This window comes from Penicillium malachiteum (assembly GCF_028827825.1).
Source record: "Penicillium malachiteum strain IBT 17515 chromosome Unknown utg000004l:1.0-4883003.0:1.0-4884900.0, whole genome shotgun sequence".
Taxonomy (NCBI): domain Eukaryota; kingdom Fungi; phylum Ascomycota; class Eurotiomycetes; order Eurotiales; family Aspergillaceae; genus Penicillium; species Penicillium malachiteum.
Genome location: NW_026643097.1, coordinates 1,059,979 through 1,083,651, shown reverse-complemented (window position 1 = coordinate 1,083,651; position 23,673 = coordinate 1,059,979). Strand labels below are relative to the sequence as shown.

The 23,673-nt window shown below is 47.0% G+C and overlaps 9 protein-coding genes across 9 annotated transcripts; 5 read left to right on the top strand and 4 right to left on the bottom strand.

The window, feature by feature from the left end:
* Positions 1 to 1,661: 1,661 nt before the first annotated feature.
* N7483_008559 (uncharacterized protein) lies at positions 1,662 to 2,187 on the top strand (the record flags this gene model as incomplete). Its single annotated transcript, XM_057091986.1, has 3 exons — positions 1,662 to 1,725; positions 1,800 to 1,934; positions 1,985 to 2,187. Coding segments are annotated over 3 exons (402 nt in total), but the record flags the coding sequence as incomplete, so codon positions are not given.
* A 3,366-nt stretch (positions 2,188 to 5,553) lies between these two features.
* On the top strand, positions 5,554 to 7,689 carry N7483_008558 (uncharacterized protein; the record flags this gene model as incomplete). Its single annotated transcript, XM_057091985.1, has 1 exon — positions 5,554 to 7,689. The coding sequence occupies one exon, from the start codon at positions 5,554 to 5,556 to the stop codon at positions 7,687 to 7,689; it is 2,136 nt and encodes a 711-aa protein (XP_056943159.1).
* A 1,506-nt stretch (positions 7,690 to 9,195) lies between these two features.
* N7483_008557 (aspartate aminotransferase) lies at positions 9,196 to 10,835 on the bottom strand (the record flags this gene model as incomplete). Its single annotated transcript, XM_057091984.1, has 6 exons — positions 9,196 to 9,357; positions 9,419 to 9,623; positions 9,646 to 9,707; positions 9,792 to 10,432; positions 10,531 to 10,609; positions 10,719 to 10,835. 6 exons carry the CDS (start codon positions 10,833 to 10,835, stop codon positions 9,196 to 9,198), a joined length of 1,266 nt encoding a protein of 421 aa, XP_056943158.1.
* A 990-nt stretch (positions 10,836 to 11,825) lies between these two features.
* On the bottom strand, positions 11,826 to 13,838 carry N7483_008556 (U4/U6-U5 snRNP complex subunit SNU66; the record flags this gene model as incomplete). Its single annotated transcript, XM_057091983.1, has 1 exon — positions 11,826 to 13,838. The coding sequence occupies one exon, from the start codon at positions 13,836 to 13,838 to the stop codon at positions 11,826 to 11,828; it is 2,013 nt and encodes a 670-aa protein (XP_056943157.1).
* Positions 13,839 to 14,739: 901 nt separating this feature from the next.
* On the bottom strand, positions 14,740 to 15,516 carry N7483_008555 (aminoacyl-tRNA hydrolase PTH2; the record flags this gene model as incomplete). Its single annotated transcript, XM_057091982.1, has 2 exons — positions 14,740 to 15,044; positions 15,198 to 15,516. 2 exons carry the CDS (start codon positions 15,514 to 15,516, stop codon positions 14,740 to 14,742), a joined length of 624 nt encoding a protein of 207 aa, XP_056943156.1.
* A 684-nt stretch (positions 15,517 to 16,200) lies between these two features.
* Positions 16,201 to 17,254, top strand: N7483_008554 (uncharacterized protein; the record flags this gene model as incomplete). The annotated part of the gene is made up of 2 exons (XM_057091981.1): positions 16,201 to 16,854; positions 16,913 to 17,254. The coding sequence occupies 2 exons, from the start codon at positions 16,201 to 16,203 to the stop codon at positions 17,252 to 17,254; spliced, it is 996 nt and encodes a 331-aa protein (XP_056943155.1).
* A 406-nt stretch (positions 17,255 to 17,660) lies between these two features.
* N7483_008553 (uncharacterized protein) lies at positions 17,661 to 18,610 on the bottom strand (the record flags this gene model as incomplete). Its single annotated transcript, XM_057091980.1, has 3 exons — positions 17,661 to 17,727; positions 17,795 to 18,189; positions 18,305 to 18,610. The coding sequence occupies 3 exons, from the start codon at positions 18,608 to 18,610 to the stop codon at positions 17,661 to 17,663; spliced, it is 768 nt and encodes a 255-aa protein (XP_056943154.1).
* Positions 18,611 to 20,393: 1,783 nt separating this feature from the next.
* Positions 20,394 to 21,145, top strand: N7483_008552 (uncharacterized protein; the record flags this gene model as incomplete). Its single annotated transcript, XM_057091979.1, has 4 exons — positions 20,394 to 20,541; positions 20,654 to 20,722; positions 20,781 to 21,061; positions 21,125 to 21,145. The coding sequence occupies 4 exons, from the start codon at positions 20,394 to 20,396 to the stop codon at positions 21,143 to 21,145; spliced, it is 519 nt and encodes a 172-aa protein (XP_056943153.1).
* Positions 21,146 to 21,904: 759 nt separating this feature from the next.
* On the top strand, positions 21,905 to 23,606 carry hcsA (homocitrate synthase; the record flags this gene model as incomplete). The annotated part of the gene is made up of 5 exons (XM_057091978.1): positions 21,905 to 21,962; positions 22,030 to 22,262; positions 22,335 to 22,415; positions 22,513 to 22,580; positions 22,646 to 23,606. 5 exons carry the CDS (start codon positions 21,905 to 21,907, stop codon positions 23,604 to 23,606), a joined length of 1,401 nt encoding a protein of 466 aa, XP_056943152.1.
* Positions 23,607 to 23,673: the final 67 nt, after the last annotated feature.

Below are 23,673 nucleotides of genomic sequence, written 5' to 3'. Positions count from 1 at the left end.
TATCATCCACTGATTTTCTTCGCCTCACGAACACCTGCATCAGCCTTAAAGACAAAAAGTGACGCAGGTGGCCATCCAAAATAGGGCGATGGCTTGTCGATCATCCCATTATTATCCGTAAGGGCTCAGTGACGACTCGGAGTCAGGACCAGTAGCTTATTACCGAAGGTGATCTTTAATTAATGCAGAGCAGAACTAGGGTAAAATAGGAATCCATGCCCAGGCGATTACAATAACCTCTCATAATTCGCAGACATGAGAACCATAGGGGAAACGCCCGCGTATCTACTTCAAGTTTGGACATTCAAAATTTTCCAATCAGGACTCAGATCTTACGTGCTGCCAGCACTGTGTACTGCATACAGTGCCTCCGAAGTACAAATACACTAATTACAACACGAGTGATACAGTAGATCGAGCCTGGAGTGTGGCAACACTCAAGTACTAAATCGGTACTCGGCACTGTACCTTGCGCGCCACTTAGGTACCTATCCCTCAGTGTAGCACATAGCTGCGTGTATACGTGTATACATACATGGAGAACCAATTGTGCTACAGCCAAAATATGGACCGTGAGCGACATTCGCCGCCACCGCAAAATGATTGGATATGAGACGCCGGTACGGAAGGATCGTCTGCAAGGGCTGGCCTTGTCTGGGGCCAGGGATGTAGTGGGATTGGTCACCGTGGCATTTTGATACTTGGGAGAAGATGCTATGCATGAAAGGAAAGGATTGTGTTCTGTATGTAGTACATATACGGAAATTTTGGATGTTTGATGCCCAGGTGATGGAGTGATGAGTGATGAGTTGAAGCTCTGAATTTTGGGGGTTCGGGCTCGGGTGGCGTACCCAAAGTACCCTGACTGATTCGCGAATGGGGGCCAAAGAGACCCCCCCCATTCTTTGCTGAAACGTTAGTTTTTTTTTTCTCTTTGATCTATTCTGGTGGAAATGTAAGCTTATTTAATTTGTAAAAGAGGAATAGGGCTATGGACTACCTAGGTATATTTACATGTATTCTCAAAGACGCCTTTTCCCTTAATGAGATGAAAGAACTTGAATGGATGAAAGAAAGAAAAATGACGATCGCGATCAATAGTTTAGGCTCTTGCATGGTTCGTCCCCCGTGAAACCGATCTACGTTCGAGGCTGAGCTGTGGCTGCACAGGGATGCCTTGTTTCAGCTAATTTTTCGTTTCCCATCCATTGTTCCAGATGTCCAAGGTCATGCCCAGGTGGTCTATTGTTCTTAACACGAGTCATAAGTTAGGCCATAAACAATGTCTCAAGATGATTCCAAATCACTGGCATGACTTTGGGCACTTCGTATTCAAAGGTTTCAAATATCCAATCGTTGGTATCATACTCGTATTTTTGTGGCGCAGCCGATGCAGATTCGGGCATCTATATCCTCGGAAAGAGAGACATGGCTTCAACTTGAAGTTTGAACAGTGGTCATGATATCACGATCTCGTGTTGATTACCGCTGTAGATGAGAAACGTGACCCTTGCTCGAGGGAGCATTAGAGGTACTATTTAAATGAAAATAGGACTCGTGCCCAGGTAAACTTGGATGAAGTTATTACCTGGGTTATCCCGTCAAACACACGTAGATTCAATCAAACAACCTTGGAACTAACTTGAACTTGAACTTGAAACATGCACTTCTCAAACTTGAAGTTTCTTACCCTGCTATGCCTCTACCAGACAGCAACTGCATGTGGTGAGCCTCGTTCAATACTAACGCATGAGCAGCCTTAAAAAATCTTTGAGTAATCAGCTAACATTATTCACCAGGGGAAGCAAAGGCAAAGTGCGGCGACTCCGATGCCTGTATCGGCACCGAGATCTGCACCACGGCGACTTTTACAACACCCGTTCAGACCACAATAATCACCTGCGTGCCCACTCCGACATGTTTAGGCGTCTATGGTAAGCACAGAGAATCCTTGAAAGAGGGGGAAAAATTCAGACAAATTCAGCTCTGATTATTTTGCAGCTAAATGCGACTTCGGTAATACCCTTGGCAATTGCTGCTCTGGCTACTGCGCTGCAACCCTGTGCAGATCCACCGATAAGCAATGGCCAGGATGTCAAGAGAACGGCGGTCCATGCCTTATTGCTGAGAATTGTTGCTACGGGAACAATTGTGTCAATGGGATTTGCACAAAATAGGGATCATTGGCAGTACGTAGGTATTATATATGAGATTGAACTCACATTAGTACGACATGGCTAAAAGCACTTGAGTGCTACGAATTCAAGAACGATGTCCAATTACACCCAGACTCCAGCCACAAGGTCCATCCTGCAGGAAGAAAAACTTTATATCCTTGTTAAACCGAGGTCAAGTATGAGATCAGGGCATGGACTGCACATATGTAGGTCATCAAGGAGCGCATGCAGTGTATGTGTCAGCTCTAAGGAGGTTCGAGTTTTTCTTAGCCCGCCTGCGTAGCCCGATGCTACTAGATTGCGAAAAATCCTCCAACACATTGAATATGTCTCTGTGATCTTTGAATAGCTCTTCAAATTCAGAAAGTAGCCTTGAGATTATCCGCCCCAAGTGATCCTCACCAAAATAGAAACTCCGGGTGCCATGTCCCTAAAAAAGAAACCCGCCCTATCCACCAGTCTCCTCGTGCAGCCCCCACGGTCATCCGTGCTCCACCCGTAAGCATCTTCATGTTGAGATCGGAGATGATCCGCGGAGTTGAGGTTCCCATAGCGCCAGAGGACTGCAGCCTTCACCTTTCTTTCAGACAAATAACGGATTTACTAAGAGTCTTAACAGGAGGCTGGAATTTAGTATTCTTGATGCAGTATCTGTGCAGGGCATTGACATTATGGTGATAAGTAACAGTGCGGGCCGCGGGCGGCTGGAAGATGATATGAGCAGTACTGCCAGTGCCAGGTGGACTTGGACATTACTAGGATTGATTACATAGGGATTGGCGGGGTTGATCTCATAGTTGAGAGTACCTTGCAATTAATATTGATTTTCCTAGTTACTAGGAGTGAGCTATGCCCTTCACTATAGAATCATTTAATAATGTGATAATAGCTGAGATTAGTGCATTCTGCAGACATCTGATCAACTGATCCTCAACATTTGAAGCCATGGAGCCCCCTGTATGGGTCTATGGGTCCATTCCATATTGATTTGTAGTGCTCAAACCCTGAAACATGAAGAAACACCTTGCAGTTTAGCCAGACCAAGCTTTAGGCCCCACTGACCCCTTGGAACCTCGCGTGGTCTCCCAGGTGAACCGGGGAGTCCTCGCCATTTATCATTGCATTTTAGTACTTTAGTACAGTAGGATAATTCTCGGGGAGATCCCAGGAAACCGATGCAGGATAATTAGTGATAAATATTAGCTCCCCTGTCTCGGACTATGAACACGCTATGGTAATCCGAGCCCACTGGGCTGCAAGGGGATCCACGGGGGGACATGCCCCTCTCGGTTCCAAGGAGAGTAAAAGAAACCGGTTTATTAAATAACTCCGATTTAAACTTACATCTTTAAATATTCAAGGTAGTGGTTGTACGAAGTATCGTACTTTCATAGTAGGACTAAATTGAATGTGATCAGATCAAGTGAAATAAAATGAAAAAACTAGTACCTAGCTAAACCATTTGAAAGCGTCAGGCTTTTGCGTTCCCAAGGTCCATGCATGACCCGTGCAACTAAAACCCACATTAATCAGGCGATGACCTTTTGGGGCCGGATTGGACTTCTAGTTTCTCTCTAGAATAATTTAAATAATTAAATACATTCACAACTTTACCCACGTAGTTACTTACTTACCATGGTATCCTAGTACTTCAGAAGAAATCTAAGGTTTATTTCTCCTCTTTCTCTCGCTAAACTAGACTGATTTGAGTGTACTCCCCCCCATAAGAAGAAAATGGCTTGAGTTAATATCATAACCGGTGAACAAGTTCCACTACCGAATTGTCGGGAAAATTCAACTGTTAAAATAGTTACACACTCTTTACGAACGAGGGGCAAATACTAAAATGAACCTTGAGAGTCATTTGTACAATTGTACTTCCCGTACGCCGAGTCCCGACAACATTCCTTCCCATGTACCTTGGCGGGTGATCGGCCGTCACGTCGCGGATCTTGGTATGTTACCCTTGTTACTTATTACTTGTTACGGAGTACAGAGAGAACATTTGAAAAGGGTGCCCGACCAAAAAAATCTCAGTATCATTATCACTGAACAGGAATTATGGACCACTTCGGATCCCGGCCGCACCCGTATAAAATCCCAAGACTCCGCTGGAGAGGAGAAGTGGGCACCGTACGACTGAATTACACTCGGGAAGCCCCATATTTTCTATTTTGTTCCGTTAATTATCATGGATTTTCTATGTTTTTTTCTTATTTTTATTTTTATTTTTTAGGAATTTTTCTTGCCCGCGGATGGCGCTTTCTCCTCACCGTGTACCACCGGAGAGTGGAGATATTTGGCCGGAGTACAATCTAGCAATACTGTAGTGGTTTTTCCCAGTTCAACTTCTCTATACCTAGGTATTAATCTACTTAGATTGGGATGAACATGCTCTTGATCAAGTCTTTCTCATTGGATCATAAGTTCTTGACTGCTACCCAAAGAATTTCAGGAATAATAATTGCTTTGAAAGTACCTAAATGGAGTAGGTCGGCTGCGCTTAGTTGGCATTGTCTGTGCTTGGGGGCGTACAGCGTTACAACTCCGGAGCTCGGAGGAAATGGAAGTCAAACCATTTGAAAGGAAAAAAAACATTAAATGGGAACAAAGTGATAGAATGAGGAAACCAGATGATTCATTCAAACTGAAAGGAATCAATCACTTATTCCTCCTTGTTGATGTTTCTATATTCGACTTCAAAGCCGTTTCATGACCCGCTCCCACGATGTGTCAACTAGTTACACCTGGGTTATAGAACAAAGATCCTGGAAGAGAATACTGAAAAGGAAACAAAACCGAGAGGTTTGTCTATCCTGGAACATCTTTAGGGGGAGAATCTTTGAATACTTTGAGTATTAGAAGTACTATGGAATACTATGAAATTGCCTCCTTATGTGTACGAAACAAAGGTCACTTCTTGACGCATTATAAACTGAGGGATATTCCCCAAATAAAAAACCATATAATCATGGAAGAATAGAAGGAAAGTATTATAAATATAAAATACAGTAAATAATGATATCTACCTGATTAAAAAAAAAATAAAAATAAAAAACCGAATAAACCCATCGGGAAGTCCCCTGTAATTTACCATTTCAACCCAGGGAATCGCCCCGTCAGCTCCCTCCCCACTCTCCGCTTCGCCTCGTCTCTCCTCACTCACTCACTCTTCTCTTCAACCTTCACCTTCTTACCCCCAGGCATTCACCCTTTTCTTCCCCCTTGGATCATACCCGATCTTATGGCGGATGGTGTTGCCTCACTTCTACGTGCAGTTGGCCGCCTGACCTGCAGCCCTCACGCTGCTATCCGTCCCTGCTCATAACCTCGAAGTCTGCTTTAAATCCTCCTTCCTCAAGCAGTGACTGTAACCATGACAGGTTCTGGTTTGAAAATTCCTGCCTCCGGACTCACTCTTCGCAATGAAGAGCAGTCCGGAGCCGGCTCGGCAAAACCCGCCCAGATCATGCGGCTGAGCCTGGTGCAGAGCACACTGGACGAACTGATTCAAAGTCTACGAAACGACCAACCTGCCCGAGTCCGCCTGGGGAAACACCCGTCTCTTCATTATGGCGGCAAGTCCCAATCCTTTCATGCCTACCCCGAAACACACCGTTCCGAGATCTACCAAAGTTCCACCGACGATCGGACCCTCTACTTCACTGGTGTTCTGAGCCACAGCTTAGAGGTGGAAAAGGCCAAACAGGCTACCGCAGCTACTGATCAGGCACTGGCAAATCTTGAGGAGAGTCTCAATGCCTTTGAGCGAGGGAAGGAGTCCAAGAAAACACACATTATTCAGCATCCCGATGAATTGAAAGCCCTGCGAGCTGCTGGTGCTCACCGAGCTCCTAAGAGCAAATCAGAGCTGGACAGGGACCGACTGCTTCGAACTGCCGCCAATCGATCTCTCACCTCAAGCCCAGTCCTCGGCGCTCCCAAATCCCCACTGCCCATCCTCACACCGACCTCCGCTCCTGCTTCACAGGTCAAAAACAATGCCCGTCTCGAAGCTCTCAAGACCCCTTTCATTCACCTTCTCGCCGTCCGAGCCGTCTCGCCCAAGTTCCTCTCCCGTCAGACTTGCTCTTCCATTGAGGATTGCAGTAACCTCGCTACGAAGTATGGCGCCGAGAACCGACTCAACCGCGAGAAGTTCGATCTCAAGGACAAATCCTACAAGGACCTGGACGTGTGGAAATTTCCCTATCCCAATCAGGAGGACCGACAACAGGCCATCGAGAATGCCATTTCTGCCTTCGATCGGATGCGGATCTCTCGCTCTGATAAACTCTGGCAGATGCTTCTTTCGAAGGAGGAGCGAGGTAAAGGGAAGTGTCTGTCACGTCTCAAACTGAGCACCGGTCCTATCAAGAAGGCCGCTGCTCCTCCTCGTATCCAAGTCGGCGGAGCTGAAGATGGAGCCAGAGATGATGAGAGCACGAGCAATGAGCAGGACCGTTCTGCTAGTTCTAGCTTTTCCATGGGATTGGATGGTGCTGCACCTCGATCAAACCCGGCTGCAAAGAAAGAGCCCGCAAAACGGCCTGCCAAGGGAAAGACTACGGCGCCCGTGAGTAACAGCACATTGACTGGTCGGATTACCAAGAAGACCGGCGGAAAGACTCTCGCTAAGGTGGAGACGAAGTTCAAATCTGAAGAGTTTGTACACTCATCGGACGATGAAGATTCCGATATGCCCGAGGCCACGCCACCTTCTCCCCCGGCACCACCACCTCCGCGGCAAGAGAAGGCGGCTCCTCCGCCTAAGAGACCTCAGCCTCAGAAGAACCTTCCCAAAGCCCCAGTCCCTGGCAAACGGCCCGCGGATACAGCATCCAAGACGGCTGCAAAGCCTGATACGTCAACTCCCAAGTTGGAAGCCTCTCAGCCGAGGACTGCCTCCAAGAAACCTGTTTCTCGACAATCCACCTCCCCTCAGAAGCCATCTCCACTTGGATCTTCGCCTCCTGCCAACGCCTCTGATGTGCAAAACCGCAACCGCTCCGATAGTCACAACCAGTCCTCCAGTTCATCTTCATCCTCCCCTCTCATTACTCAACTGTCTCGAGCCAACAAGGGCTTGACAGCTGCACGTGCGTCAAAACCTTCAGGACCATCCAATGGCGTCACCAAGTCTGCAGCTGCAGGCGCAAACCCCTTGAAGCGCAAGGCGGAGCCATCAGCGGCACATGCAGCACCTGTACGTACGAGCGGGAATCTGGACCATAAGCGGCGACGAGCAGTCAGTGCCTCCAGTGGAGGAAGTACAGGCAGTGCATCCCCACCAATGAGCTTTGACATTGCGCGGCAGCGGCTGTGGGAACGGTCGCAGACATTCAAGAGGAATTATGCCAAGTACCGCACCTTGCATAAGAACCTTGAGACGCAGGCCCACCCATCTCAAGCCGATCTGGATAAACTGGTGAGGCAGCACGATTTTCTCCAGAAAGAAAAAATGGAAATCTGGGAAGAAGATCGACGTTTACGCGAGGGTATTCTCTCGTGATTTTTTTTTTTTCTAATTCATACTTATTTCTCCTTTTTGTGTTTTATTCCTGATTATTTCTCCCCCTTCTCTCTTTCTGCATGGTGAAGACAGCGAGAATCATCCGCACTCACCCAACATGGCGTGAATATTGACCGTACCCCCCTAAATCGACAGCTCGGCGTTCTCTGGTTCCACTTTTTTTTTCTTTTTATTTAATTTCCCAAGTTGTCTTTCCCCATGATTCGCATCTCATGAGATATTCATTTGCATCCATGACTTATCATTGACACCCCCATTTGCATCTCGATTCCTCAATTCCGCATCCATATTCATATTCCCATCCGCCCGGAGCGGGTTCCATCAAATCTTCAAAAAATTTACTCATTCCCCAATTTGTGTTATAAGAATCCTCAAACTATTGAAAAAAAAAGACAAAGCCTATTATTTTGAAACATCCTCGTATTCACGTACCATATAGATGTGTAGATCCATCTACAATTTCCCCGGATCAGCGAATCTTTGGTTCACCAGTTATCATTAAGCTGATTGGTTCAATTCCACATGGCTTAAGTCACGGGACCCATCTGCACCTGACTGCCCAGGTGGATGTCCATTCTTGGTAATCATTACAATACCGTATGTGTTTCGTACTATTACGAGAACTTTGTAAAAATACACCTGGGCAGATTACATCATGGTCCAGTTGACTCTTTTGAGCCTTCCAAGGTTGGGCTGAGGTCATGCTGCATGAAGAATAACCTATTAGAATAATTTATCTGGGAACCCGCGCCATAATACTTCGTGATAGATCTTACTGAGAATTCATATACTCCATTCTTGAGATTGAGCAATAGAATTCTTTCTTACTTGCTCGTGTTCGATCTACTTACATGGATTATATGTGGTTTGCCCTTTTGGTCGCAATTTATACTTTCTTCCTATCCAGTTTCAGGTTGAGAGTAAATTTGAACGGAGGCTAGACTCTACACTGGGAGGTGAAGAAACTGCAAACTCGGAATATATGAGTACTAGTAATTAATTATGCATTTTAATTTTGATCATCATACTAGAGGATATAGTCTCATGCTAAGAAGTACTGTAGTTCAAGTTCAATGAACTGGCCGGTGACGCCATTAGCATTCTCAAGCACTTGAGTGCTCAGAGCTCAATGTACATGGAGGACTAGTAATTCCAAGCTATTAATCCAACTATACTTTGAACAAAATCAATGAAGAAAGACAAACACACTAGGTTGGAATAGAGTACTGTGCAAATTTAAGTTATAAATCCAGAATCTCCGTTGAGATGGACAAAGCCAAACCATGCTAAATGAAAACAGAGACATGAGATATCAATACAAAAGCCCATAACCACAACCCATCGGTTCCGTTCGGGCTCGATTTCCTTTTTCCTTCGTATCCTATCCAGGTTCCGGTCCGTTCAATTCATTGTAGGAATCATGTAATACATAGGGCAACTTTTCTTCTACTAAAAAGTGCCCACGTCTATATATCTATCCCCAATTTAACCAGTAACCTTGAAGATGGACTCAGCGAGACGCTGGACGTTGCCGGTAGTGATACCAGCAACGGAGATACGTCCGTCCTTGGTAGCGTAGACGGAGTGCTCTTGGGCAAGGACATCCATCTGCTCGGGCTTCAGACCAGTGTAGGCGAACATACCGATCTATATTAATTTATTAGATGACAGATCTGGATGTGATGATTGGGGGATTCTTGATTCTTACCTGGCTGGTAATGTGAGACCAGTCGTGCTTGCTGCCGAGCTGCTCGAGGTTCTTGCGGAGAAGAGCACGCATCTCAATGATGCGGTCGGCCATACCCTTAACCTCACCGAGCCATTGCTCGTTCAGAACGGGGTCGTTCATAATAGTAGAGGCAACGCGGGCACCGTGGATAGGGGGGGTTGGAGTAGAAGGGACGGATGAGAATCTTGATCTGAGACTCAACGCGCTTCTTCTCCTCGGTGGACTCGCAGACCAGGGAGAAAGCACCGACACGCTCACCGTAGAGACCCTAGAAAACAAACCATTAGATTTTTCATGTCCATGTTCATTGTTTAGGATTTACATGTCCCATTGAATGCAGTTCTCGACTTACCATGTTCTTGGCGAAACTCTGGCACAGAGCAATGTTGTGACCCTCCTTGACGAAGTGACGAGGAGCGAAAGCGTCAGTGTCAGCGTTACCGCTGGCAAAGCCCTGGTAAGCCATATCGAAGAAAGCGAAGTGACCCTTCTCCTTCATGACATCGCTGATCTTGCGCCACTGCTCCTGGGTAGGGTCAACACCGGTAGGGTTGTGAGCACAGGCGTGCAGGAGGATGATGCTGCCCTCAGGAGCAGTCTTGATATCCTCGATCAGACCCTCGAAGTCCAGACCAATGGTGTCCTTGTTGTAGTAACGGTACTTCTCGACCTCAAGGCCAGAGTCCTTGAAGACGGCACCGTGGTTGGCCCAGCTGGGGTTGGGCAGGTAAACCTTCTTGGCGTGAGGGTAGAAGCGCTGGAGGAAAGCACCACCAATGCGCAGGGCACCGGTACCGGAGATGGTCTGGGTGATGACCAGACGGTCCTCCTTGAGGGCAGCGGAGTCGGAACCGTAGGCCAACTCGGCGGCGGCGTTTGTGAAGGCGGGAATACCGGTGATACCAGCATATTCCTTGTCGCTGCGCGACGCAACGACCTTGTCCTCAGCGGCGCGGACAGAGGGCAGAACGTAAGGCTTGCCCTTGTCGTCACCTGTTACCAATTGTTTCAATTAGCCTTTCTGTGTTTGTCGCGCGTACGGAGCTAGCCAGCTCCTTGTTTCAATGAGTATCCAGTGAGAAGTCACTTACGGTAGGCACCGACACCAAGGTTGATCTTCTCCTTGAAGGAGTCGGCCTTGAAGGCCTCGGTGATACCCAGAATAGCATCCTAATGAGTTCATTGGGTCAAAATTGGTCTCAATTATCCAATTGAAAAAAGAGTGTGCCTCATTGCAGAGCTAAAAGACCAAAAAAAAAGTGAAGGTAGCAAAGCTTACAGGAGGACCTTGAGGCACCTTGGACCAAGCCGAGGCCTGTCGAGCACCAATAACCATGCGCAAGTTAGCCTCGCGGGCAGCAGCCGAACGGCTGGCGACTCTCAGAGTGGAGAGCATTTTATATAAATGTGTGACGAAAAAATGAAGTCAAACGAAAAAAATAAAAGATGAGATGGAGAAGGAGAAGAAGGGAAGAACCGGGGGAAAATTAGATGTTTTGGCCTTGACTCATGTGATGATGGTATCGGGTACAAAGTCTGCGGTGTGGGGTTACATAGTTAACATTGGTACCGGGTACTTCCGTGATGGCGAAAGGGCGGGATTGCTAGTATTGGCTCTCCGCACAGTGAACATTATTACTGTACTACAGGGATAAAGATGATGATCATTGAGCTTTACAGAATTTTTTTGGAGAGACTAGTTGGGAAATGATAATATCCACCTAAAATTTATTTTATTTCATTTTATTTTATATAGAGTTATGTGATCTCTATTATCTGATCTTTACTATGCAGCCCTGTTCTGCATGCAAGGTAAACACCCGCTGTATAACGAAACATGAAACTGATATTGTATAACGTACCTAGGTAAATGTAGTATAAGACTCGGGAGTCCAATATTGCGCGACATCGGGATTCGATTCCCCGGTGAGCTGATTATGGCAGCTCCACACCATCACATTTTCCCCTCACACAAAATTGGGGTAATAACCGGTTCCAGTATATAAAAATATATCAGACCAATATAAAAAAAATATATTTGAGTTTATTAGAGAATACGAGTTTTACGAATAGTGTGAGACTATCTCTGAATACGAGATGCTCTGCTCTTAGAGGATCATGGAGAGACGCAAAAAATAAGTAACTCGGTTAAATATGGGGATAAACTACCCGTATGATGCAAATCCCCACACGCGGAGACAACTGGAGAGGCGCTGTCTGATCGACCCGGCGCCGAATTACTTATTACGTAGCATGCCGAGTCCTTCGGCAGGACATGACAGATTCGGCTTAGTGGGAAGTAGATGGAAGAGAAAGAATAGAAAATAGATCATGACAGTGGTCATTTCACAACTCTATACACAGGGAAATAAGAGCTAATTGAGCTTCAACCAAGTCGCACACCAGCCTGACGGTTCTTTCGTGCTTGAGCTCCCATGGCATTGTTCATACCCGTATGCTGACTGCTATCCAATGTACTCATGGCCTCGCGTTTTTGCTCATCCTCAATCTTCTTCAACCGCTTCTCGGTCTTCATCTTGCCACTGCCCTTGCCGTGGAATTGATGACTGAGGTGCTTGAATGCCTCCTTCTGGTTCATCGAACGGCCATACTCGTCAACATACTTGAGTTGCACATCGGGCTTGTACTCCTTGTTGAACACCTCGGCCATGTGTCGCGCTTCTTGTTGATCACGTTGCTTGTTCTCCCAGCGTGCGTGTTCCTCACGCTCACGGGCAGACATGCGGTCGAGCTTGCCAGAAGCACGGTCACGTTCACGTTGCAAGCGGGCACGGCGGTCGACATCGACCTCACGGTTCATCTTGTCTTGCAGGAAACGTTGACGATCCCGCATGAGAGCATTTTGGTCGCTGCTGTTGGTCTCCTTCACCAAACCACGCTGTCTGAGCATAGACAATGTAGCTCCCAGACCCTGATCCAGAGTAGATTCTTCCTCCAGTCCAGTGCCTGTGAGTTCTTGTTTGGGCTGTTGAGCTTTCTCGCGCTTGAGACGCTCGGCAAGGTCCTCATCATCCTCAATATCATTGTAGGAGCGCTCCATGTCCACATCTTCTGGCTCGTCTTCGATTTGTGGCTGAGGAGCTGCCTCTGTGGTGGGTGTAGAATTCCGTCTCTCTTCTCGTTCAGGGAGGGTAGGTTTCTGTAGGTTGGAAATAAATTCAGAGGTTTCATCGATGACGAGACCGGGTTCTTCGGTGTCTTCCCCAGGTGTCTCCACTTCCATGGGAGTTTGTGATTCTTCTTCACGGAGCTGCTGAGCAAGATCTTCGGGACGCATCTTCTTACGCTTCTTGAACGCAGCGCGTCGTTGAAGGGCAAGAGATGCTTGTAGGTCATCATCATCCACGAACGAAACATTTTGATCCACTGGCTTTCGCGGAGCAGATACGGGGACTCCATTAGCCGAATCAATATCCATGGACGCTCCATTTGATTCAGCGGCAGGGAATATGTCATCCTCCTCGATGGTGGCTCGTTGTTTGGTAGTCTTGCTCTTCTTCTTTGTTGGTTTCTTGATCTTGACCTCACTGATATCCATATAATCGGAAGTTGGAATCTCAGGTTCCAAATCAAGGTTGATGGCACCCATCCTCAATTTATTCGAGACTTCCTGTCGCTTAGCCTCTCGTTCCTCTTCAGTGGAGCCCTTGGCATCTAGCGTAAATCTCTTGCGCTTCTTACCCTCGATCTCCTCATCGTAGTGTGAGAGAATTCCATGATTCTCAGCCGTAGGATCGTAGACAGGCTTGCGCTTCTTTAACTCAAGCTTTTCCTCGGTCTTCTCCTTCTCCACCAAATTCACATCCTCGAGTTCATCGCCTTCTTCATCATCGTCCACACCAGCATCCTTCAAGGTAAGAATATGATCTTCGCCGCCCTCAAAGGCACCAATGGAGTGTCCGACCTTGACACCAGCTAAGTCCGCAGAAGTGTACTGAATCGCAGCCTCTCGCTCTCGCTCTTCAAGCTCTTCCGCAAGTTTGCGCGCACGCTCTTTCTCGATCTTCTTCGTTCGCTTCCTCGACTGCATCAGCCAGGCCTTGGTGTCAAGTTCGGCGCTATCTGTATCGCCCAAGGTCGGTCCTGCCAGTTTGAGTTTCCGCTGGGCTTCATCGCGTGCTTTTTTGATCGCGGCGTTCTTTTCTTCTCGTCGGCGTTTCGCGTCGGCTTCATCTTGAAGTTTCTTCCAGTTTGCGTATCCTTCCGCTTGGCGGGTTTCTAATGTACTCGCAGGGTCTTCTTCGTCTTCGGAACCGCTCGAGGAATCGTCATCTCTGAAATCTGGACCGGTGGCGTCGGCACCGGGAACAGGGAGTGGTTTGAGACCGAGTGAGACTCGGATTTTATTGGTCTGTTCGATGGATACGGCGTCCGTCATGGTGACGGGTGGGTATCTCAGAGACCGTACAACTGAGAAGTGGGAGAAATAAAGGAAGATAGGAAAGAAAAGGCAAGTCAAGGTTGGTCCAGATTAGAAAGTCGGCTTGAACCCGCTATCAATATCAAGTTCCACTTGATTTAATCGGTGTCATGTGACACTACCCGCTATTCCATAAATGAACTAGCGTGTTCCTGAGATCATACAAAAAGAATCTTTTTCCCGTTTTTCTCTTCTTTTCTTCACCAAACACAACCATAGATCTGTGTCCAGATTTCCTGGTCATGGGAAGTTTACTTCCTGTGTATCGGTTGAGAGCTGGGCAGCTCGACGACATGGAGCCATCCATTTCTAACATGTATGGCACTTTACGGTATCCAGTCGACGGATCTCAGATTGAAAGTCTGCGCTGGGTGTGGCTTGGGTCTTGAGCTCCCTCTGGTGAGCTCGGCTCCGGTGCCCGGTTGTAGACGGCGTCATATTCCTGATCCCTTTACCGATGGCCGTTGGCCTGTGAGGTTAGGGAATAACCATGACTAGCCTACATCCCTATTATATAGAACTTTTTTTATTTTGTAGATCAGAGATGGATCGTCTCAACCCGAATACACCTTAAGTCTATTCAACATAGGCATTAAGCAGTCTGGAGTACTGTACTCAGTACTGGAAGTAAATTATTTTTGCAGATCCATCTGTGTCGCATGAAAATTTCTCCAACAAGCCGCGCAAGGTCTCCACTCGTTGCTATGAGCTACGAGCGTGTTCTCGAGCGCTACGAGTACATGTAGCTCTAAAAGTACAGCATGCAAATGGGCATCTTCATAACATGATCATGATCATTATATGCTATCGCATATCAATATGCTGGGTATAGATGAGGCGAAAAATGCAACAAGATAGTTTACAGCAACTTCAAATGCCCCGTCACGCCGTCCACAACACTCTTAGGACCTAAAATACCCAAGACTGTCCGACTCCCACTAGCAATCTGCGTGCGACCGGCATCCTGAATCACGCGCGCGCAAAGACCCAGGCTCATGGCTTGCGCTTGCAGGGTCAACAGCTCATCTTCACCCTTAATCTGCAATGCGATCTTCGCTTGTCCCATACGCTCCCATTGGCGGAGAATCGGGGAATCGGGCGCATGCGTAATAAAGTACTTGTAACAGGCGAGCGTGGCATGAGAGGCTTGGGCGGCAATTTTGCCTAAAATGAGAAGAAGTCAGCACTGTGTCCGTAAGTCATGAAGCACTTGAGTTCAATAGATGACGTTAAAACTCCTTCGAGTCCCAATTCTGGGCCTGTAGAATGTTTGAAGCTCAAGAGCTACCATTCCATGCAGAGTGCAACGTAACATACCCTTGGTCATGCCCAGATCAGTTCGAACAACCAGTACAAGCTTCACTTCTTCCGCATTCTCCTTGAAGTCGGCCAGTTCCTCCCCATTTCCCTCATCCTCGCTATCCTCGGCTTCGGATTCCTCTTCGAATTCCTCGTCAGAAGAGTCCCGGTGGACTTTGACGTCGTAGCCGTTTGGCCATCCTTGCTTTTCTTTGAACAGGTGCAGTGAGGAACCTTGGCCGATGAAGTAGCCTGTCACGCCGGCGAGAATAGCGGTCGCAATCACGTAGGCGGTTGTGGTGGGAGGGAGCCGATCCAGAGGTACAGGTGCGGCCATTTTAGGGAGAATTATGGTGGTTGAGAGCACTTGGGAGTTCGAGCTGGTGGCTGCAATATTCACGTTTGATGGTTGGCGCAGGGCTGGGCTTGCCGAAAATGATTACATATCCGGCGGCGACATTTTAGTTCAGCGACTCAACTTTCAAGGTTGAACCCATGGAAGCCTTTTTTACCCCCCATTTCATATGTTTAAATTAACAAGGCCAGATCGGGATAAAACCTTGGAATATTTAAAATAAACTGATAAATTGATCCAAGCAGCCACGTTTAATAGACTCTTCCCAACATGATATTCCATCAATCCTGAACCTGAAGCCTGATGTACTAGACGCTGACAGGCCGAGAGCTATGACTAGTTGTAACTCAAAAGACTAATACCTGTAACCCCGGGGGCCGTGCCAGTGCATCTCGCACTTCAGTGTTGCTAGTCGTTCCCACTCTGCATTCTCGCCCGCTTCCTACTGGCCACTACGGAGAGTCCAAATGTTATCTACCCATGGATGTGAGCTTACTCCAAGGCTGGCAAATGTTCAACTTCAGCCAACCCTGTACCTAGGCAGGAACCTTGGAAGGCTTGAAGTTGCTCCGAGTCCAATTCTTCAATCTCTTTCAAGGTTCCGGGTCCCTATATGTACTCTTGTCTCCTCCAGATATCTATGAACAACCAGTTTGCAGTATAAAAATGACTTCTACTATTCTTATTACTGGAGCAAACGGCTCTCTTGCTCTTCCCGCGATCAAACATCTCCTTACAAACTATGCCACTCACCATGCTGTTCTAACCGTCCGGAATGCTTCGGCATCTGACCCCAACACTCAGAAACTACGCGCCATCATTGACCCCTTCCAAAACCGAGCCTCTATTCGTGAGCTTGACTTGTCCGACCTTTCCTCTGTACGTGGCTTTGGCACTGCCCTCGCTACTGATATCACCAGCGGCTCAATCCCGCCACTATCCAGCATCATCTGCAACGCCTATTACTGGAATCTTGTCACAGCCCCAGAGTTCACCAAGGATGGCTTTGAGAGGACCTTCCAAATCAATCACCTCTCCCATGCACTTCTTGTGCAGCAGCTCTTAGAGTCCTTCGGGCCTTTAGATATCTCCAGTCCTCGGTATGGACGTATTGTGGTCTTTGGCAGTGACGCCATATTCCCTGGTCATAATGGTCTTGAAAAATATCCACCTCGTCTACCAGAGAACCTTGATGACCTCGCAAAGCCAGATCTGGGACTTGACAACAATGATCATATGGGTCATGGTTTCCAACGATATGCCTTCTCAAAGTTGGCTACTGTGACCTGGATGTATGCGTTGAATAAACATCTACAGAAGGTTGCTTATTCTCTGCTCTCTTCCTTTATATATTTTTATAGCTAACATATTATTTCAGCCTGAGAATGCGCACCTCAAAGATATCACTGCAGTCGCTATCAACCCAGGAAACCTGAGCGATTCACGCGCGCTTCGTAGCAATACTCCATTCATGCTACAGTTCGCATCACGCTTTGTGATTCACCCTCTAGGACCAGTACTACGCCGGATAGTAGATCCGCTCATGCGGACAGCCGAGTCTGCTGGAAAAGACGTCATTGAATTAGCGCTGAACGACCGCTTCAAAGGCACGAGTGGGTATTTCACAATGCTAGAGAAGGGTGAAGGGCCACCAGATAGTGTGAATGAGGACAAGCAGAGCGCGGTTTGGGATAAGACGGTCAAATGGTGCTCACAGTAAATAATGCTTGCAAATGTTTCTTCCTTGTCGAATTGTTTTAAACCTACATGAGAAGAAACTTAGAGAGACTTGCAATATCGAGGCGTAGGGATCCATTATGGTCCTTGTTGAGGTTATAACTTATCCAGTATGTATGATCTCCAGACGCGTTGGGTGAGTGGAGATTGGTGAAACGGGACCGAGCTAGAGTAATGGCCATCTTGGTCTACTGAAGCGAATGAACCCTGAGAACCGCCTTGATTAAAAAAACTATTGAGCAACTCACAGCCACTCGATTCCAACAAACATCTAAAGTCTCCCGTAAAGAATTCATGCCAGATCAATCGCACTGAATTAAAAGTGAAGTCTCAAGTCTCGCTATATACAACCAGAAAATGCCAAACTATTCCCCATGTAAATTAATCCCTTAGTTGGCGCTTCCAGCAGGAGCGGCGCGAGGTGGCTGTGTGCCGATGTTGCCCATACGGCGACCCCTAAGAAAATATCATGTTAGCACGAGGGACCATCGCATGAGATAATCAGATACCGGGAAAGGCTTACATGAAGGTCCGGCTGAAGAAACTGATACCAATCATGAACATCCAGCTAGGAACAACACTGATTCCGTAGAGAGCCCAGCCGATGGGGATGTTCAGCTTGTTCTGAGCGAGCCAGCTGTCAAGAGGGTGCATGGCGCCATCGTACTTCTCAACCTTCTCGAAGTTCTTCTCGGAGTGAATCTCGTACAGCTCCTGGGGAGTCACGGTGGTGGCGTTCATGTAGATGATGTGCAAGGGGGTAGGGGCGCGACCTTCCAGCTGGGCCGCAGGCTTCTGGAAGTAGTAGACGGTGGGAGCACCAGCAGACCAGATGGAGCAGAGGATACGGTTCTCCTCACAGTCCAGCAGACCGAGGTTAGGGGATATAGGATCAGCGGCGAAGAGGGAGACGGATTCCTAATGGGATGTTTATTATTTCTTGATTCTATTTCCAGGAAGCCCTTTCCGCGCGACTTGCGACATGGATTCCAGTGGACAGCAGTGTTATTTTTCTTCTTTCACCGGTACTTACTTGGAATGCATCAGTAGCGTGACCACAGCGACCGAAGCAGGTCTTGTTTCCACCAGTCACAAAGATGAGCCAGTCCTCAGGCTCCTGGGCAGGAGCCAGGACAGACTCCCAGTTCTCCAGGTTCAGGGTAGTGACATGCTTCTCCGCGACCTTCTCGGACAGCTTCACGATAGGCTCAGCGGGGACAGCAGTGGGCACATAGGACTTGGCCTTGTTGAACCATCCCTGCACGCGGTCGGCGAGAGGAACCTGCTCCTGTGCCAGGGCAAGGGCAGGAAGGAGGGCGACAAGTGTTGTGAAGTGCATCTTGGCTGTGACACGTATTAGTTTTATTGATCTGTGATAGAATATGATGATTCTATAAGCAGATAGATGGCGCTTTGAATCTTTGAATCTGGATACTTTACCTTTTACAGGTAGATCAATTGACGCGGACCGGAGGGTGGATAGGAGAGAAGAAGATGGTCTCTCGCCCTGGAGGACGCCAGCTGGCCTGAGCGTGGACCAACCACGGGCGCGCAACTTGCACGCGGGGGGGATCCGCTATAGCCGCATTGACTTTAAATGTTCTTTTTGACTTGCTTTTTGCGGAAATTTATGAATGAACTATTTAAAAGGGGTGTGGATCATAGTTATGGAAGATATATAATTTATCTTAAATTATTCCATGTTAAAATGGAATTCAGAACAGAGTCCAACTTGAAATAATGTATATGGATCCATCAAGATCATCTGATGACTTACATTAGTCCAGCGCCTCTTTCTGGGACCACATTAGTCGGATCTATTTACCTCCACACAGTACACTATATCATAAGTGTTATAGTTAAACCATATTTGGAAAAACTCTTTGACGTTTAACTTGAAGCCTTATATAACCTGATCATTCAAACCAGTTTCAAGCATTTTCTTTTTGTAAAAGTGCCAATGCCAACTTTTAATATAAGGAATGGGAGATAGTAGTACTACTATGTAGTATATTGTTCAAATGTTCAAGCCAACATTGAAGGAAGTATAAGAAGGAGCTTGAAAATATAAAAGAAATCTAACAATTATGGCAGAGCTTGAGCTCTTAGTCTCAAAGTCCATGTGGAAACAAAGAGCACTGCAGTACATAAAAATCAAATTCCAAGGTTCAAGTTGGTGATATCAATCTTTAAGTTGTCAATAGCACAACACACTTCCACCCTAATCTCATCATCGCTTATATCTCACTTTATTATGCGTGTATTAATTATTTAGAACATGAAACACAACTTGAATAAAAGAGTAACCTGTTATATAAATAGATCCGATAAAAAAAAAAACTCAACTAACCGAAGCTGGATTCATGTTCCCATACCAGAAATTAACCTAGCCACTTGTAGGCATCTAAATCATTCCGATTAAGACCTATGTAGAACTGATCAAATTTTTTCAAATAGTACTTCTATCCTTAGCTAGTATATGGAAACTGTCACTTTACCAAGTAGTCCTCAGTGACCTCCCAGCACGCATACAAGTTGACTTAGGGCTTCCCCATAACTACCCTGATATACGTACTATTAAAATCAAAGACTCGGATAACTCAAGTGCTTTACTCTCTGTGAAACCTGACACTTATGTGGAGCTCAGAATTCCTGTTCAGCATTTGAGGGGGCTTAACACTATGATTCTGCAACCCACAAGGTTGATACCCATCAATCTACTAACCTTCAACTCTCTTACACTAGATGGTCTGAATCTGAACAGTTTCTAGTCAATTATCTTTCAATATCTCTAAGGTTCATATCGTACATGTTCTACCTAGGAAGACTTTAAAGTATCTCTGTGTAGCTTAGGACTAGAGTGACAGGACTTGAGTATGAATGACGAATTGGGGGACAACAAACAGGCGTCAACTGAGCTACCTTGGTTCTTTATCGATAAGTTGATAAGTCGATAATCAATACCATGTGAATCGCATTCACTTTAGGCACGCGTTCGCTTAGAGATAGGCGACAGCGAGGAAGTTTATAAACAATTTCGCGTTCTCATTCTCATCTTCCCCCAGTCAATCGCGTACACAGATCTGCACCATCCACCAAAAACCAAGCTTCCCATCAATAAGATGGTCTCTCTCATCAAGATGTACGCGATTCTCATCGCTTTTCTCTTTTCTCTGTACCTTTACGCTGCTTTCCCCGCGGTAGAGGCCGCAATTGCGGGCATCGACGATGCCATAATGACCACCATCACCCCCGCCATCACCTCCACCAGTAAGTACCAACTGACGAGAACCTCAGTGACCTGTTGGGTCCTTTATGAGAATAAAGAAACTCCACAAAGAGAGGTATATAATAGATGTGGAGCTGACGTTTGACTCACTAGATGCCGTTCTGGCCCTCTCTCCTGGCCGCCGTTCAGAGGTCTATTATGACCCTCCCCTGCCACTGTCCAGTGAGTTTCAATATACCTATTAATGATTAGTTGACATAATAATTGACTTGTGGCATAGACAGCACTGATAGCAAGGACGACGACGGCGATCACGACACCATGCCAGAGTGGTCCATCTGGACGACCGGCTGTATGGTGACGATTTTCATTCTGGGCATCATTTGGTGGGTCGCCAGTAAGCGCTGGCCCGCCATCCGGCCAGACTTCAACTGGCGGACCATCATCGCGGGCTTGCGGAATGCCCTGCACAAGCGCCGACGACCTGAGCCTGCTGTCGAACTCGACTGGCTCGGGGGGGGAAGTACCAACAGTTCCTCCCCCGGCCTACATCGCCAGAGAGTGAGGCCCATGGGGCAGTCTTGTTTGTTTTTTCTTTTGTTTTTTTATTCTCATCTCGTGTAGGAGATGAGTGAAGAAATCTGATCTTTTTTTCGGTCGCATTGAAGATCCCGTAGTATGACTCTGTCGAAGTAGGGTTAGTTATAGTAAGGTGTAGTATATGACGACATACAATATGATAGTAAGTTGGAGCTTCAAGTTCCCACAGGTGATAACATAAGAAAAATTGAAGTGAGTATTAACCAATCAATTTGGACTAGATTATCGGGACTAGACTGTCGGCGAATTCCACCGGTCACTGTATGTAGTACGTAGTTATATGGTTTGGTTCACCCCCGCTATGCCGATGTCGGGGACCAGTAGTACAGCTCGAACCCTTAAGTTGAATTATAGGCCATGATAATATGTGAATATTTTAAGGCTGATAAATAGAGAATAATAATAATAATAAGCGCAAAGTAAAAAACTATGTGGCAAATTGAGTAGATTGATCTAACTGAATATAGTCTAATGATACATATATGCAGATGACTTCCTATAAAGAACGATGAAATTGAGTCATACATCTAGTGTAGCGCATTCGGCCCCTTGCTCCACCCCGCAAAGCCCGCAAAGTGAAATTTTCCAATTTTTTTTTGCCGCCGAGAGATCGAACGACGATTACTACGCAAATAAGCCACCACACCGCCCACTCCACTTTATGACTCTTACTTCTCCCCTCTTTGACTTAAATATCATCTGAAGTTCTAATTTGACTTGTTAAACTTGGTCATTTCTTTGTTCTTTATACCTTCAAGTGAACCCTTACCGCCACTACCCCTCCAAACCCCACTACTATCCACAATGTGTCCCGGTGCCGACCCTGAGCCCAATGGGCAAGCCAATGGTGTTAACGGTGTTGGTATGAATTGCAATTCCAAGAGCCATGATATTGTTTCAACCGGAAGTATATACTAATTGATCTTTAGATGGTGACCACCCCGGCTTCACCGGTATTGAGACTCGCCAGAACCCTCACCCTTCCGCTTCCCGCAATCCCTACGGCCACAATGTGGGCGTGACCGATTTCCTGAGCAATGTTTCCCGCTTTAAGATTATCGAGAGTACTCTGCGTGAGGGTGAACAGTTCGCCAATGCCTTCTTTGACACTGAGAAGAAGATCGAGATCGCCAGGGCTCTCGATGACTTTGGTGTTGACTACGTGAGTCATTTGCCGCCAATCGCGAGATATACACACTTGGAATTAAGGGGAAAACTAACAATGTTCCTATAGATTGAGCTCACTAGCCCCTGTGCTTCTGAGCAGTCCCGCGCTGACTGCGAGGCCATTTGCAAGCTTGGTCTGAAGGCCAAGGTATGTTTTCAAAACCAAACCCCCACTTTCACTCGGTGGCAAATCCTCCAACAATGGGAGATTTCGGATACAAGCAGGAAAGCTAATTATGGTATAGATTCTCACTCACATTCGTTGCCACATGGATGATGCCCGTGTTGCTGTTGAGACCGGTGTTGATGGAGTGTGAGTCATCCCAAGAAAAAAAAATCAAGCTTGAGAATGGAACAATCGATCTAATTATTCTACAGCGACGTTGTTATCGGTACCTCCTCATACCTCCGTGAGCACTCTCACGGTAAGGATATGACCTACATCAAGAACACCGCCATTGAGGTCATTGAATTCGTCAAGTCCAAGGGTATCGAGATCCGTTTCTCCAGTGAGGACTCCTTCCGTTCCGACCTGGTTGACCTTCTGTCTATCTACTCTGCCGTCGACAAGGTCGGTGTGCAGCGTGTTGGTATTGCCGACACTGTTGGCTGTGCCTCTCCCCGTCAGGTTTACGAGCTTGTCCGTGTCCTGCGTGGTGTTGTTGGTTGTGATATTGAGACCCACTTCCACAACGATACCGGTTGTGCTATTGCCAACGCCTACTGTGCCCTTGAGGCTGGTGCAACCCACATTGATACCTCCGTTCTGGGTATCGGTGAGCGCAATGGTATCACCCCTCTTGGTGGTCTGATGGCCCGTATGATTGTCGCCGCCCCTGAGTACGTCAAGAGCAAGTACAAGCTCGAGAAGCTCAAGGACATTGAGGACCTGGTCGCGGAGGCTGTCGAGGTCAACATTCCTTTCAACAACTACATCACCGGGTTCTGTGCCTTCACCCACAAGGCTGGTATCCACGCCAAGGCTATCCTCAACAACCCCAGCACCTACGAGATCATCAACCCTGCCGACTTCGGTATGAGCCGTTACGTGCACTTTGCCTCTCGTCTGACCGGATGGAACGCCATCAAGTCTCGTGCTCAACAACTCAAGCTGGAGATGACCGATGCCCAGTACAAGGAGTGCACTGCCAAGATCAAGGCTCTGGCTGATATTCGTCCTATTGCCGTCGATGATGCTGACAGTATTATCCGTGCTTACCACCGTAACCTCAAGTCCGGTGAGGACAAGCCTCTTCTGGATCTGACTGCCGAGGAGCAGGCCCAATTCGCCGCCAAAGAGAAGGAGCTTGCCCAGGAGGCCAAAGTCAACGGCCTTTAAGCTTCAACGCCCTTCCCGCATTACTTATTCATTTTGTTCAATAGCGTGCGTTCGCCAGATTATTTCC